Below are 16,214 nucleotides of genomic sequence, written 5' to 3' on the forward strand. Positions count from 1 at the left end.
CTTCTATACATTGTTGATCAGAATGGTACAGTGTAAGCTTAAGGAAAGCTTCTCAAGAGCCAGGAGAGAGGTTATTATTGCCGGGATTAGCCTCACCTGACACTTTCCTCTGGGTCACATCCTTCACTGGCTGAACCAATTTTTCTAAATTTTAAATTCTCCTGTAGAATCATCGTGTAAAAGTTTTCTTTGGGCTCTTCTAATTCTCTCATTGGTAAAGAGCAGGCATTTTCCTGGAGACTTTAGAACATTTTGGCTGTGGTGCTTTGAAGAAGGGCCTTAAGCCTCAGGTTCTTTATATATATATAAACGTGTTATTCTGAGGATTTCATGGGATGTGCATGAGCCAAATTTTCAGCATAGTAATTACTACTCCTGCGGATGGCGGCTGAGACTTCAAGATGCTGAAGCACCTCTTCCCACCTTGAAGGCCTGGGGCCGGAGCCAGGACTGGAAAATCCTTACTCGTAGGTCTAGATTTGCAGCAGTCTGCTCTTTCTTTCCAGGTCACAGGATGGCAAAGCATGGCTGCAGTTCTGTTTTAAATGTGGTCTAGTTATCGGTAGAGGGGACCAGCCTGCCTTGAGAAATGAATTCTATTGCAACAGACTGTAGTGCAGTCCACTTGCTGGAGAGCCGTCCCTCCCGAGGCTGTGCTCATTCCACCCAAACCGCCTCTATTTGGGTGGTGGTTTTCTCCTCAGTCTCCTTTTCCCCCAGGTCTCTCCATTTCCCCCTTCGGTTTACGCAGCAGCTAGGTCAAGGTCTTTTCCAAAGTAAAGAAAAGAAACAAAGCTTTGCTTTTAGAAAAATACTGTGAAATACTGAGGAAAATATGTTAAAGCCCTAGAAGCGAAACAGAAAGGAGAGTAGCTTAATTATGACTAATTAAAAAATAACAAACTTCCTGGCTAATAGCTGATTGAATTTATCTGAAACATGAAGAATTGAGTTCTAACATGAATTGGCATCTACTTATATGGGCTCACCTCCCCCGTGTTTTTTTTTTCTCCCAAATTAGTATTTTATGACCAGTATAAATGAGGGGATGGGATTTTTATTTCCCAAACATTACTTACTTGTTACCAAGCAGTATTAAATATTACTTAATTTTTAGGCCACATGAAAATAAGACCTATCTCGCTGTTGGAAGTATGAAGACAGTAATGTTGAACGTGTCCTTGTTTAATGCTGGAGATGATGCGTATGAAACAGCTCTGCACATCACACTCCCCACCGGCCTTTACTTCATTAAGATTTTAGATCTGGTAAGTATCAAATACCATAGCATGATACTGTATTTCTTTTTTTTTTTAAATATAAATGGTGAAGGGGCACCCAGGTGGCTTATTGGTTAAGCTTCTGCCGTTGGCTCACGTCATGATTTCAGGGTCCTGGTTCCAAGCCAAATGTCCAAGCCCTGTGTCCAGGCTCCCTGCTCAGTAGGGAGTCTGCTTCTCCCACTGCCTCTCTGTGCCCCCACCCCGACTTGCATGCTCACCCTCTCTCGAGGAAATACATTTTTAAAAAAATGTAAATGGCATAATCCATTTCATGGAAGTAGGGCCTAAATATTGGGGTACATGCGGACTTACCACTCAAAATTCCATTGCTTTTCAGACTACTACTTGCTCCTGATCAAAATGATAAGTTCCTTGGTATCTGAGGTAGAAAAAGTCCACTTCTCTCTTGTAAATGTTACCACGTGAGAGATCCTCTTGTCCAAGCAAGCTGCTTGGGTGCCACTGCTTCTCTCATTGATGACACACTCATCTGGCACCACGGTGCCATTCTTTGTGTCTGAGCTCCCTGAGCAAGCAATACTGGTCCTTCAAGCAGGCGCCCAGAGTTACTGCTCGCATTTTATGTTCACATCCCCAGTCTTGTTCGCCAAGAACTTCCAACAAATACCATACAACCAGCGATCCTCCAAAATTCTGAAGTCTTGGTATCAACCAGATCACAGGCAATTTCTCTTTTCCTACAAGAGTTTGAAGCACTTAGAGACCTTTTCTCACCACCGTGCCTCAGTCGTGAACAGTTAAATCTATCAGCAAGGCATTAATAAGGTCGATTTCAAAGAGAAAAGCCTCAGTCACTTTCCCCTTTGGTGCCTATCTTATCCCTTAGCAAATTTACACCTCTTTTACCCAGAGACTATCTCTTCAAACCAAGGGCAATTAGAGAGGTCTTTGACCTCTCTGGAATACGTTACTTCTTTCTCTAGAGCACTGGGAGCCTATTTGCAATAGTATGAGGGGAAAATTAAAAAATATATATACTTCTGTGTATATTTTATATATATATATATATTTAGTACATCTATAGTATATATATATATATACACACACATTTATAGTGCATATACCTCTATAGTACATAGTGTGTATTTATATGTATACATCTATAGTATAATATAGTATATAGAAACATCAAGATATATATTTCCCTAAATATTTGAATATTTATATATATCTCCTATTGTGGTGGCAGTTACTGTAATTATACACCTTTACCTCATTCTCACATCCCAGACAAAAGAGGATCAATGAAACAGGGACTTCATGGATTACTCGCTTCATGATTTTTCAAGAAACTGGACCTTGAGTTAAATAAGGAAAACAAACATGGATGAAAGCTACAAGGCCAGGAATTATTCTGTGTATTCTTTGGAGAATTTACAGGAATATTAAAATATACATCTGTGTGTGTATGTGTACCCACTTATAAATTTTATTTATATTTCTATGTATCCCAAAAGTAAACAGAAAATCATCTTCCAGGAAGGCAAATTCTTCAGAAATGATTTGCTTTTCAAAGACTGTTCCTAAACATATGTTACAAACTTTTCCTTCCCTTCTTACCTAAAGCGTTTGTTTCATTTTTCCTTCTAGGAAGAAAAACAAATAAGCTGTGAAGTAACAGACAGCTCTGGCTTAGTAAGACTTGACTGCAGTGTAGGTTACATATATGTTGATCACCTATCAAGGGTAAGCATTTAGCATGTATAGTTTTTGCTTACTAACATGAACATAAAATATTTTTTATTTTTTCTGTTTATGCTGCATACAAATATATAATTATTTATTTGCTTAGGGTAAGCAGCTAAGTGATGAAATAAAACTCAAACCAACTGGGCTTAGATCTCTGAGATTGTGTTTATATTCTTGGCAATGTTCACTGTAAAAAAAAAAAAAAAGTGGGGGCACATGTTTGTGTCAAGATGGGCCTGTGAATGTGTCGATCAGCATTCTCCTCCCCTGTCTCACCCTCCCCGACACTCCCCCTACCACTCTCCACCCCAGGTGGTCCTATCTGCCAGGCATGTTACCTCTGCTATACAAAAAGGTGTTACTGGCAAGAGTCCTCACTCAAGTTGTTAAAGCATCTCTAATTTTGTCAGTCTGGACCTGCCTGTCTTTCCATTTAGAAGGAGGCTTTGTCTCTGAATGTCACTTGTGGAAACGCTGGTGCTTGAAAATCACCCCAACCCCAACAGCTTTCTCCCTTAGCTCACTGCTTGGGGGAGGGGTAGCCTGTGCTTCTAGAACATAGTCTCCAATCTGCATTCCACAGAACATCAACATTCAGAAGATTTCAGATGATAAAAAAAAAAACTGTTTTTAGATTTTGTTTAAAATGGGTGTTTCCCTCTCTGTGTTTCACAGATAGATGTCAGCTTTCTGCTGGATGTGAGCTCACTCAGCAGAGCAGAAGAGGATCTCAGCATCACAGTGCACGCCACCTGGTATAATTCACTGTGAAAAAACAATGGTGCTACAGAAGTGGACTCCTGACTTTAGGGTGGGGGGACATAGGGGAACCACGGAGCTGTGATCCATTGTCTGCAGGAGAAAACTTCTCTTGTGTGATCTAAGAAACAAAAAGATCTCTCACTATCTTTGGAGCAAATAACACTAAATAGTGAGAGCAAATTTCTGTCAACCCTGTCATAAACATTGCTTACCACCACGTCTTTTTCCCCCACTCCCCAAGCCTCCAAATACATTCGGTATACATGATAGGTGATTAGTCCTCTCTGAAGATGATTTTTATGTCTGGGGGATTCTAACAGGGTGTCTTTTATCTGTTTCTGTAGTGCAAATGAAGGGGAAAGGGAGGACCTGAAGCAGAACAGAGTGACTTTAACAATACCTCTCAAGTACGAAGTCATGCTAACTGTTCATGGGTAAGTAAATATGGACATCTCTTGTAAAGTTGAGAGCCGATTTTAAATTCTGGTGCTTCTTATATTATTGGTCAAAAAATATATTGAAAAATTTTTTAAGGAAAGCTCCTGTGCTGTTTCTATCCCTTAAAAAAGACCTGGTGTTGCATCCTCTTGCTTCGTTCTTCATTAGTCTCATGCACTCTATAATCATTACTGAGGCCTCTTTAAGCTAGTACCCGGTTGGAGATTTCTTCCTGGAAAAGCCCCAGAAGCCTCTAGCAGGTCATGTCCAGCCTGTCAGTTGTACACTATAAGGGGCAGGGGTGGGGTGGGGGGGAATGGAAGTGTGCCATTAGCCTGATAATGCTCAGTGGCTGTGGTGAGAGTAAAGTTCTAGGAAGTATAAGCTTGGCCCAGTCACCACTCTCCAGAACCCACCTCTACCTGTGTGGCAAATCGATGGAGATAGGAGAGCACCAAGCTGCAAGGTGTCCCCTGACCACTCATTGACCCATGAATTATGGAGTTTCTCACCCATGGCCCCAGAGCCAGCATTCACTGGTTCCCCACAATATTAGTGATTGTGTGCGCCCTCCTCAGATTCAAGAAGGAAACATGTAGAAAAGATTTAAGGTGTATTAAGAAAACCCTTACTGATTTTACTGGAAATGATTCAGACTATTAGCCTTTGTTTAAAACAATATTCTTTTTAAAGGATTTTATATATTTGAGAGAAAAAGAAAGCGGGAGAGGGAGAAGCATGGGACTCCGATCCCAGGGCCCCAGGATCATGACCTGAGCTGAAGACAGATGCTTAACTGGCTGAGCCACCTAGGTGCCCCTAAAGCCCTATTTTTAAAGGACCAAAAATAGGAGATACCAAACAAATAGACTGATGAGCTTTTCTTGTTGCTCTAAATATAAACCATCCCCAATCATTTTTAACCACTCACAGAGATGGCATATAATTATATAAAAATAAAATGGTGTCTGCAACTGAAAGAACTAAGTATCATGTTTTTTCGAGGTGAAACAAGCAGGAGAGAGAAAGCCATTCAGGAGGGAAGACCCTGCTGTGTCAGTGGGGACCAGAGAAAAGCTGACGCCACGTTTCCTGATTTTGAAGCCTTATCTCACTTCCTTTTCGTGATTTTCTCATGATGAGTGTCCTCCACCTCATATTTTGGGCAAGGAATGTTCTGCGAGCATAAAACTGCCTAATTCTACAGTATTTCAATATTTCTGTGTAGCCTGTCACTTATTTTCATTACTTCACATTAGCTGCTAAATAAAAGCAACTAGTGGAGTTGGGATTCCCCAGAAAAATACTTCTTAGAAACCACTATTGACCTCTATGTCTAATCACAGGCAAGAGTGACAACCTTGTATTCCTAAGCAAAAAGTTTACCATACTTACTGATGTTTGAATTGTTCCCCAGCTTTGGGGTTCATTACAAATAGCCAACAGGAAGTGGATCACAGAAAGACACAATACAAAAATAGGTAAAATCGATTGACTTACAGGAAGATACTGGAGCTATAGGGATAAAGTTAAGAATTTATCTCCTATTTATAAAATTTGTATGAATCATTTGAGGGCTGACAAAGAAGGAATGGCCAGTGGACTGAAGCAGGCAGTGCTGGGAAGACAAACAGAGAGGATATTCGTGGGAAGAGACATTAACACCCAAATCAGAGCACACGGCTTTCTGAATTTATTACATTTCACTAAAATTCATAGCTTCCCAAGAAACCAAAAATATTCCTTGGTGCTTAGAGGCCTCTATAGTCTGGAATATAGTATTCATAGCATTTTTAAGAGAGATACAATAATCCAGCCTATAGAGAAAGACTGTATAATAGCTCAACAAGTAAGACCAATGAAATATGAACTTGTTTCTTTCAGATTTGTCAACCCAACTTCATTTGTGTATGGACCAAAGGAAGAAAATGAGCCTGAAACGTGCATGGCAGAGAAAATGAACTTCACTTTCCATGTAAGAAGAGTTGTTTTGATTATCTGTAGCAAAGGGAAAGCCTGGTACTGCTGCATTGCTCCCGAGGACATCATAGGCTGAGATGCCGGAGGCTTAGGGCCCCCCCACACCGCCCAGCTTTGCCCCCCATGGCTGAGGAGCTCCCCCACGGCTTAGGGGCCCACGGGTTCCTCCCTCACCTCTCCTACTGGGTTAATGCTCCTTGTTTTCCCTTTGTCTTGCCCGTTCACCGAAGCCCTTGATTCCTTCAAATACCCTGGGAAGGAGCAAGCACAGGACAGAGGGAACTCCTGAAACAGGCAAAATTATCAGAGGAACCAAATCTGCTAGAGGTGCAGAGATGAGGACAGGCCAAGGGAATGCATCTTTGGGTGCAAATCAGCGAAATCTCTTCTGGGTTCAAGCTTTTATACGAGCACTAACATTACCAGTAAAGGTAGCTCTTACCTCCTATGCCCCTGTTTAAGGTCGTGGTCAGCTGTTTAGTTCATAAGCATATAACCTGTTACAAGTGATGTCATTTATTAAATTGTTTTAAAAAATGAGTATCATCATCCAAACATTAATATAAAGGTAATTTTTAAAAAATTTTTACTGCCAAACTGACACTTTTGGGGCATCCTGGATGATAATTGTAGATAATGACCACAACGATGTTTTGAATCAAAAACAATGCTCCATTCTTAGAACTATGTAACAATCCACAGAGTGTGAGTGGGTCTGACTTTAGGTACATGATGATATTTTTTTGTAAGGCAATGCTTTTGAAAATGTAGGTTTGCGGGGCACGTGGGTGGTGCTATCAGGTAAGCGTCTGACTCTTCTGATCTCGTGGCTGTGAGATCAAGTCCCGTGTCAGGCTCCGTGCTCTGTGCGGAGTCTGCTGAAGATTTTCTCTACCCCTCCCACTCCAGCTTGTGCTCCTTCTCTAAAATAAATATATTTTTATAAAGCTGGATTAATATGTGGGTCAGAATCACTTGAGGTACTTACACAAAATGCAAATGCCTGGGCCCTGCTCCAGATTGTTACAATGACCTTGGAATCCTGCCGAGTCTGTGTATACGCAAATTTTTGTTGTATTAGTGGACATCAGTGTTGAAAAAATACAGCCCTCTGCTTTGAAGTCCCAAGGAGTGCTACTATCAGAGCCCCGTGGGATTTCAGCTCAGTTTCTGTTCTAGTTTATCAGAGCACAGACTCTAGAAGGTCTAGTCATTAGCTTACAATTCATACAGTTTTCACTAATTTAACTGGAAAGTGTTTTGCACTAAGTTACACTGGACGTACTTTCAGTCTGTAGGCTCAGTGTGTCTGTGCAAACGTGAGGAGGCTCTTAGAGGTCTTGGTGTTATTAGGTGAACCAGGATGAAGGGTATTGAGGTTGGACTGATCACTGGCTGGCACGAGGGAGACCCTGTCTAAAGGTCAGGGCAGTCCTGGGTTTTCATTGCTGAAACCTCCTTCAGCAACTGCCCTGTTACCCCACATTCTAGCCATTTCCATCAGCCAGGGGACACATTCTTCCATGTCATGTGCTTCCTAAAGATTACTGCAAATGTCGGAGTCACACTATTTCGTTTGGGGATTGTGGCACATCTCTTTTCTGACTTACTCTCTTGGTTTCACAGTTAAGCTCTCGGGAGGCAATTATTTTGAGCCAATTTCCTTCCTCAGAGAGCTGAAATCCCCAAATTTATCAGTAATGAAATATCATCTACCTATGCCTTATTATTAAGAGGCTGTTGTATTTTCTCTACCACTTTCTGAGTGCCTTGGCATTATTGTTACCCTGAACTATGTAACATATTCTCATTCACTTACTGCAAAGAGGAGCATTCTCTCAGCAGAGTGATGTTGTGACACAGAAGAGTTAGAGGTAGAATACCTGAGCTTCTTGTCACTCTGGAGCCATCTGAGGCACATTGTTCACACGTCTGAGCCTCTTCGGGAGCTGGAGAATCAAATGTCAGCTCACCTCACGGGACAGTTGTGAGGATCACCTGGTCATGGGTTTTTAGATACATAACTTGCCATACAAATGTATGTTATTGTCTTTTCCTTTAGACTGCTTCTGCAGTAACTAACAGTCTGGACATTTGACCTAAGCATATCAAAAGGAGAGGGCTGGAAATAAGGAACAATTAGCACACTCTTTAAAGTTCTGCTTATGGATATTCGATCTCCCTTCACCATGCTGATGCCGACTACACACCCCCCCCCCCCAGTTACAAATGTTTCCTGAAACATCCGGGTTCACCCAAAAGCTTGCTGATACCTGTATTTACATTTATGAAAAATAGGTTGTAAAAAAAATTTTCCTCCTTCCCAGGTTATCAACATGGGTCACAGCATGGCTCCAAATGTTAGTGTGGAAATAATGGTACCGAATTCTTTTACCCCCCAAACCGATAAGCTGTTCAACATTTTGGATGTCCAGGTAAAAATGTGTTCCTTCCTTTATTCGAAGTTATGTTGCTAAATGGGTATATCTCTTAATGTATTTGAGTCACGCTTTCAGCTGTGAATGCACCAATTCCTGAGTACACTTTGAATATTATCCATTGGAACTACAGGGTTACAGGGACCTCTGCTCTTCTGTCTTCAGTGCATTTTCTTTGTGAAATGGGCCTCTGGAAGTAATTGGTGAAATGCTCTATAAATTTTGAGTCTGCTGTTGAAAACCAGTATTCAGCCATTTTTTAACAGGAATCGATACTTTTATGTTGATGACTGTATCAGAATTGTTTCTTAAATTCCCATTTTCAAGACAAGCAGTCAAGAAATAAATCCTTCATTGGGTTTGAGATCTAATTTGAAAGTATCTTGCCTGAGTTCCAGACTTAAATGGCAAGACATGCTGTTATTATGTGTTATCGTTTTATTTTGTGTCTAAAGCCAAAGAAGTGTTAATTCCATGCTAAAGTTCAAATGTCCATTTTTCACGTTGCCTTATTTTCTGTCAAGTTAGGGCCCTGTGCTCACTTGAGCACCTATATCCAACCTAGTTAAAATGTTGCTGGGTTTCTGAGTTTTTGCCATGGAGACTTGATTTTTCCCAAGAAAGTCTATTCCAAAGATATTTTCACAATTTCAGAAATACTTGATATATTTTAGAAAAGGTAAGCAACTGGAACTTTTAAGAGCATGTAGTTTTTGCTGTTCTCTCCAGTATGAAATAAGATTTTTCTCACTTTCTATCTGTATAGACTACTGCTGGAGAATGCCATTTTAAAAATTATCAAAGAATGTGTGCATTAGAGCAGGAGAAAGGTTCACTGGAGTTCCTGAAAGACATATTCAAATTCTTGTCCAAGACTGATAAGAAACTACTGGTAAGTTTCCATTTTTTTGGTTGCAGATTTTGCTTCCAACATACAGAACCAAAGCACTTAAAACCAAGAACCAGTGGGTTTGAGCGGTCAGTTCAGTGCAGGAAAGAAACAACCCAAGGTAATACTCTTGCACAAGACACACACATGATTAGAGAGACCCAGAGTTTATATTTATACACAGACACACACACACATAGATATAGATAGATAGATAGATAGATAGATAGATATAATTTCATTATTAATCTAACCAATGCCTATTTTGTGCCAGCCAAGCCTTGTTCCAGATCCTTTAGGAGGCCAAGATAGAGTATTCAGCTGAGCAGACTTTGTAACATGAGATTAATTTTAATTCCTCTCATTTAGTGAATTTAGGAAAAAGCCAAAAACCCTGAAGAAGTGGTCTTCCCTTCAAATGATCCAAGTTTTACAAGCAACATAGAACATGTACCTTAACACAGTTCTGATTAGGAGCCTTTGTTTTAATTCTCAAAACACATGCCTCAGCTCAAATACTTTTTGTTATAATTTATAAAACAAACAAACATTCACGTTTTGTTTAAAGCAAGATAATTTTTAAATGCCACTCATGGGAGATGTTTAATTCCATGTAAAATATTTTAGCTACCTATAAAAAAAATGTTTTAATGTAGCTCTTTTGTATTTTTTTTTTTCAAGTTCTGCATAAAAGCTGATCCATACTGTTTAAATTTTTTCTGCCATTTTGGGAAAATGGAAAGTGGAAAAGAAGCCAGTGTTCACATTCAGCTGGAAGGCCGGCCATACCTTTCAGAAATGGTAAGTAAGATAAAACGACAACTTTGAGTTTGTAGATTCTGACAATCATCTTATTTATGTAGGATGGTATGTGAGGAGGCATTTAAGTAATTGAGGTATGAATATTAAAATTTGGAGTGGAACTCTACAACTATTCCCATGCATAGTTTCAGCTGCATACACTAAGTGATATGGCTTAAGTAATTAAAGAGAACTAAGACTGTAAAATAGACTGTGGAATAATTAAGAGGTTTATTTTAGAAAACATGTCCAACTAATTATAAATTTTGATTAAATCACAGAAATTGGCTACCTATTTTTTATAATATTAAGATTTTTTCTACTTTAAATTATGCCTAAATATTTAAGAAGTTAAACTAAGGCTTTCATAAAATGAAAACATCAAAATTTATCAATAATAAAACACAAGCATACAATAACACGTAAGAGAAACTCTGAAAGGCTGAATAAATAATACATCTTGAACTTCTTCCTAGAAATGAGTATGCAGATTTTTGGGGCACCCAGACGGCTCAGTCAGTTAGCTGTCAGGCTCTTTGTGTAGGTTCAAGGTCATGATCTCAGGGTCTTGAGATCACGCCCTGTGTTGAGCTCAGTGCTCAGGGGGAGTCTACTTGAGCATTCTCTCTCTCCCTCTGCCCCTTCCCTGCTCGTATTCTCTCCATAAAATGAATCTTATGAAAAAAATTAGAGATAAAACCAATTTTATGTGTAGTTCTGTTCCTCACTTTACCTGATAAATATGGATAAAGTATTTTTGTAGAGGTGTTGTAAAGCATTTAGTGCATGGTATATAGTAAGCCAAAGAAAACAGTAGTTCTATTTTGTTTAAAGAAGAATGTTTAAAATTGCTACACAGTGGTCAAGGAGGGAAGGAAAAAAAAGATCCACCAGATACCGAAGTAAGAGATTTCTGTTCCAGTTCCAGTTGTGCTAAAAACTAAAACCTGAGACCAGCAACGAGTTACTAAGACTTTTGCAGTTTGCAGCCTCATACCCTTGAGGTTCGGATTTCTCCACATTGGGCACTACTGGCATTTTGGACCAGATAATTCCTTGGTGCCAGGTCCAGTCCTGTGTATTGTAGGATGTTTAATAGCATTACTAGTCTCTATGAACTAGATGCTGACACACCACCTCCCAAGTCCTGACAGTCAAAAATGTCTCCAGAAACTACTGTCCTCAAGGTGATAAAAGAATCCCTGTTGGAAACCACTGCTTTAACAAAGTATGTAATTTATTTTCAGCCCTAAAATTCTACAACATTTATATAGTAGTTTTCACTTTTAAAGGTCATAGATCTCTTTAGGAATAATCTTCTACTGCAATGAATGCATATATGAGAAACTCAATTTTACATGCAATTTTAAGAGGTTCTCAGAGAAGGTGGAGCCCATCCCCGGATTCTTGGTTATGTAGTGTATCTTGGAGTTCATCTACTGATTTTATATTTGAATGTTATAATTACTTGTACCAGATTATGGTATTAGATAAACTGTATGTATTTTATCAGAGCAGCAAGATGACAGCATTGTTCAGGGGGAAAAAAAGCCTAGGTAAAATAAATTTGAAGAAACATTTATTAGGCGAAGAAAGTCTTATTTGGTAAAAGACACAATTTCTAGGAAACAAAACAGTGCTAACTACCAGATCTTTTATTAAGTATTACAAATATCTGCATCAAGTTGTCTGCAAACTAGTCATGTTTAAAAATTTTGAGAGAGAGAGAGAGAAAGCAGGCAAGAGGGAGAGTGCAAGAGGGGCAGAGGGAGAAGCAGAGGCCCAACTGAGCAGGAAGCCTGATGTGGGGCTTGATCCCGGGACCCTGGGGCCATGACCTGAGCCAAAGGCAGACACTTAACCACCTGAACCACCCAAGTGCCCAAACTAGTTAAGTTTAATAAAAGGATTTCAACAAAATGATGCCCAGAAAAATAATACAATGGCCATGCCTTTGGAAGTACAGGAAGTGTTGCATTGCAATTTAATACAAATGGTGAAATGAACTGGGGAATATCCATTGTAAAAACCTCAGAGAGTAGGTAAAGATCATGAGAAATTATTAATCTGTCTTCACGAATCAGGCTACAGTGATCTTTCTTTTATTAAACAGGATGAGACTTCGGCCCTCAAGTTTGAAATAAGAGCAACAGCTTTTCCAGAGCCTAATCCAAAAGTTATCGAACTAAACAAAGATGAGACTGTTGCACATGTAAGATTACCATTTTACCTGAAACCCTAGGATTATAAGGAAAAACTATTGATGGAGCTTTCAGTCAGGAAACTAGATTGCCTAGATCATGGAAGACTTGAAATACTTTACTGAGATTTGGCATTTTCCACAATTGGTGGGAGGGAACAATGCAGATGGCTTTTTTAGGAGGTGAACTTGGTAGAATTATCTGGATGAAGAAACATGGCGCAAGCCAATTCTACTAAATGGTTGCCAGTGTTCCCTAGGGTTGTTCGAACCAGCAAGAGGAGGAGATGGGAGTTGTTCAAAATACTATGGGAATCATAGATTGGGGAGGGGTGGGGAGGTGATTCAGAGGGAATTAAAAGCAAGTTTTTAAACTGGTGGCTCTTTATGTAGGTTCTGCTTGAAGGACTACATCATCAAAGACCCAAACGTCATTTCACAATAGCCATTATTTCAAGTAGCTTGTTCCTTGGACTTATTTTGCTTTTATTGATTTCATATGTTATGTGGAAGGTAAGCCTTTAATAATTATCCATGTTAAACTACTCAATAATGCTGTTTTTAATTTGTAACGAAGCCCCCTTTGTGACTCCCAAATTATGAAATATTGTAGCACTTTTAATGTTAACGTTTTAAATTCCCAAGTGACTATGCAGTACTGATCTCCTGTTTCTCCTAACTTCAGTACCAGTATTCCAACCGTGACACTAGTTTGGAAAGATGTTCTTTAAGAAAGCTCTTAGAAAACACTGCATATTACTTTTAATGTCCATTTTGGAGAGTATGTGTCACCGAGCAGTCCAATAAATTGCTCTTTAACACAATATTTCCCATCTGAATTTTACTACTTGGGACGGTGACTATTCAGGTGTCCAATGAGTGTAATATGTTCGCAACTATACACTACTGATTATGCAATACTGTTTACAGGCTGGCTTCTTTAAAAGACAGTACAAATCTGTCCTCCAAGAAGAAAACAGAAGAGACAGCTGGAGCTACATTAACAGCAAGAGCAACAAGGATGATTAAAGACTTCTTTCAAATTGAGAGAATAGACTCAGGTTAACCAAAGAAATTCAAGACAGTGTTTACAAGAAACCCAGAATTCTGCTCAGATTTCTCCTATGTACTTCATTTACTCATGACCTTGTGACATACTAGGTCTCGATGCAAGTGAAAAATCCCAAGCAATGATTACTCTTCCAGAGGAAAATAATCTCTCAGTTCTCAAATGGATAGAAAAAAACACTAAAGCATTCAATTTATTCAAGGTAAGTAATCCCTCGAAGATACCTTGAAATGAAAGTCCATCTGAATTAAATCATGTTGAGGAAGTAAACAACTCATTTGGAGAAGTCTTGGACTTGAAATATCATTCCTTTAAAAGAAATAATTTGCCAGGTGTGCTTGCTTCGGTAAAATAAACTCCACTGAATTCATTTCTAATAGATCTTTGGGACTCATTGGAAAAATCCCGCTAAATATATCTAAAGAACGAAGAGCTGTTCCTCAATTTTCTTATGAATAAAAGAAGACCACTAATGTTTTAAAGCAGATTTTATCTTTAAAGACCTTTATTTCTAATACCTTTATGATGGGCTTGGATCAACAACCATTTAGTCGGCAGTCTATGTAAGAGCACTTTGGGCCTGAGGAGCAAATTCCAGACTGAATTTATACACTGGTTTGAGTTTAATGACTTCTGGATAATTACTGTTTATACGGCTATGGATTCTTTCTGTATATATACATAAGTTCTTAAAAGAATATAACACATTTTTATCAAGGGTACCCAGGAGTAATGTCTCAAATCCATTTTTAGTGAAATTTTTTTACTTATAAAAACAATAGTACTTAAGAATTCTAACTTATACTCTGAAACAGATTGTGAATGTTGCACTTTAGCTGATATTTCAAATATAAATACACTGATAATATGTAAAATCTGAAAACTGTACCTCATTAATGACTCTTAAAAAGCCAAACTCTACGAAGACCGTGCTTGGAGGCCAGTATTCCATATAAATTAGATACTATGTAAAATAGTGACTGTCAAATCAAGCAAATGCCCCTACTGGTGTAGATACTACTTTCTCCTCAGATGTATGTATTACATGTGTTTTTATCAGGTGTATAAGATCATTCTCGTCTGCATGGAATTAGAGAAACAAAATCCGGAAATTTAACTTTTAGCTTGTATTCAGTGAATATAAATGTGACATAAAAATTTCCATGATCTGTTTTAGTGGTAAGTGAAATCGTTTTTATGAAAAAGATTCTGGATTTTAAATAATCTTTAGTATCTTTTCATTGCAAATACAGTCCTTTTTCATATTTATTCAGGCATGTGACCTGGATGCTGATAGCTGTGAGTTGTCCTATATCTGTCTTTATTGTTGGAAGCAATTAAATAGTAAAAGACTTCTATCTGAAGCCCCTGCCAACAGCGGTCTTTCTCAGGCTGCCTAAATTCCTGCAGGTTCTCTGTTCATGAGCCCACATTAGTAATTGGTGGCCAGAGAACAAGGAGGACAGAGTTTCTGAAGGCATTCAATGGGTGAAACCCAATCTGTGAGCATGAACCCTCCTGAACACGGTATATCCCAGCAGTCGTTAATTAAACTTAAAAAGGTATTATATAAGCAAATGATCTGCTTTTTTCATTACATAAAAAGCAAAGTAATCCTTTCAGGAGATTTTCTGGAATCATTGGTGGAGGATGATCCCTGAGGAAATTTAAATTGGGCTCTTTTCTATCCAGAGATGATAGCATGGTGGGGTATTGAGTGCGCTAAACCAGTGTGCTAGGATTGCTGGATAACATGACTTTCAGAAGCAAAGAGAAAACAGCTCCTCACTAGTTAGCTACTTCTTACACTTCAAAATTTGTTATGGATTTGAAAAGACTTATAAAGAAAATCAACAATTTTCAGTTTTCAGGGAATAGTCACAAAATTGGTTCCCTAACAACTTAAAATAGCTTATCTCTTTGGCAAATAATGTAGGTATTGGAGCCATTTTGAAATCTGGATTAGGATCTCACCAGGGCATCCTTAGGTAACCTCTGGCATCCATCTGTACCAGGCTGTAGGAAATTTTATATCCATAGAGGATGGACTCAAATCCTGAAAATTGAAAGCATCCAAATTATTTCACTTGGGAATTACTGACAGATCATTATGATGTTTTGAGTATATGAATGTTTGCTTTCAGTTCCAATAAATACTTTCTGAAACCAGAATTTAATTCATTATATTTCATGGCTTAAGCTCTAGAAGCTAATTTTTAGCAACAAAAATAGCAATTTTCATTTCTTTAAAAAAATAACTTTTCCCCTATATCTTTAATGCATGACCATATTCCTTCATATTAAAATTCTAGTTTGTACATTTCTTTTATAAACAATTACATGTTACTTTGGAATCATTCATTTCTTCCATGCTTCCTCCATAAAGACTGATAAGTCTTGGGTGTAATCTGTAAGAAATAGATGTATAATTATTTCATCAACCTCTCGTTATTTTTCACACATATACCTATTGAGTCTGGTACATTATACCAAATACCAATATAACGATAGCTAGAAAACCTCCATTTGTGGCAGAGCTGCAATCTTGTAAATGTGGAGGGGGCGCTGATAAATGGACACCGGTAATTACTGTAACATCCAGACATTGTGCCTACAGGGTGCTGCTCCTGCCCCGGTCTTCCAC

General features: G+C 38.7%; 2 protein-coding genes across 2 annotated transcripts in view; one reads left to right on the forward strand and one right to left on the reverse strand.

Annotated features, from left to right (window-relative positions):
• ITGA4 (integrin subunit alpha 4) overlaps window positions 1–13,822 on the forward strand; it is a 76,242-nt gene extending 62,420 nt beyond the window's left edge. The window contains 11 exon segments of the mRNA XM_032856051.1: window positions 1,118–1,268; window positions 2,895–2,990; window positions 3,669–3,748; window positions 4,100–4,189; window positions 6,078–6,168; window positions 8,501–8,608; window positions 9,378–9,503; window positions 10,182–10,301; window positions 12,415–12,513; window positions 12,895–13,014; window positions 13,432–13,822. Of these exon segments, the coding sequence (XP_032711942.1) occupies window positions 1,118–1,268; window positions 2,895–2,990; window positions 3,669–3,748; window positions 4,100–4,189; window positions 6,078–6,168; window positions 8,501–8,608; window positions 9,378–9,503; window positions 10,182–10,301; window positions 12,415–12,513; window positions 12,895–13,014; window positions 13,432–13,530 (1,180 nt within the window). The 3' untranslated portion in view covers window positions 13,531–13,822.
• Window positions 13,823–15,736: 1,914 nt separating this feature from the next.
• Window positions 15,737–16,214, reverse strand: part of CERKL (ceramide kinase like) — a 122,298-nt gene continuing 121,820 nt past the window's right edge. The window contains exon 13 of the mRNA XM_032856053.1: window positions 15,737–15,978. Coding sequence (XP_032711944.1) covers window positions 15,897–15,978 — 82 coding nt within the window. The 3' untranslated portion in view covers window positions 15,737–15,896. The remainder of the gene's footprint in view (window positions 15,979–16,214) is intronic.

Source organism: Lontra canadensis, unplaced genomic scaffold (genome assembly GCF_010015895.1).
Source record: "Lontra canadensis isolate GAN:19392208 unplaced genomic scaffold, GSC_riverotter_1.0 scaffold11, whole genome shotgun sequence".
Lineage (NCBI taxonomy): Eukaryota > Metazoa > Chordata > Mammalia > Carnivora > Mustelidae > Lontra > Lontra canadensis.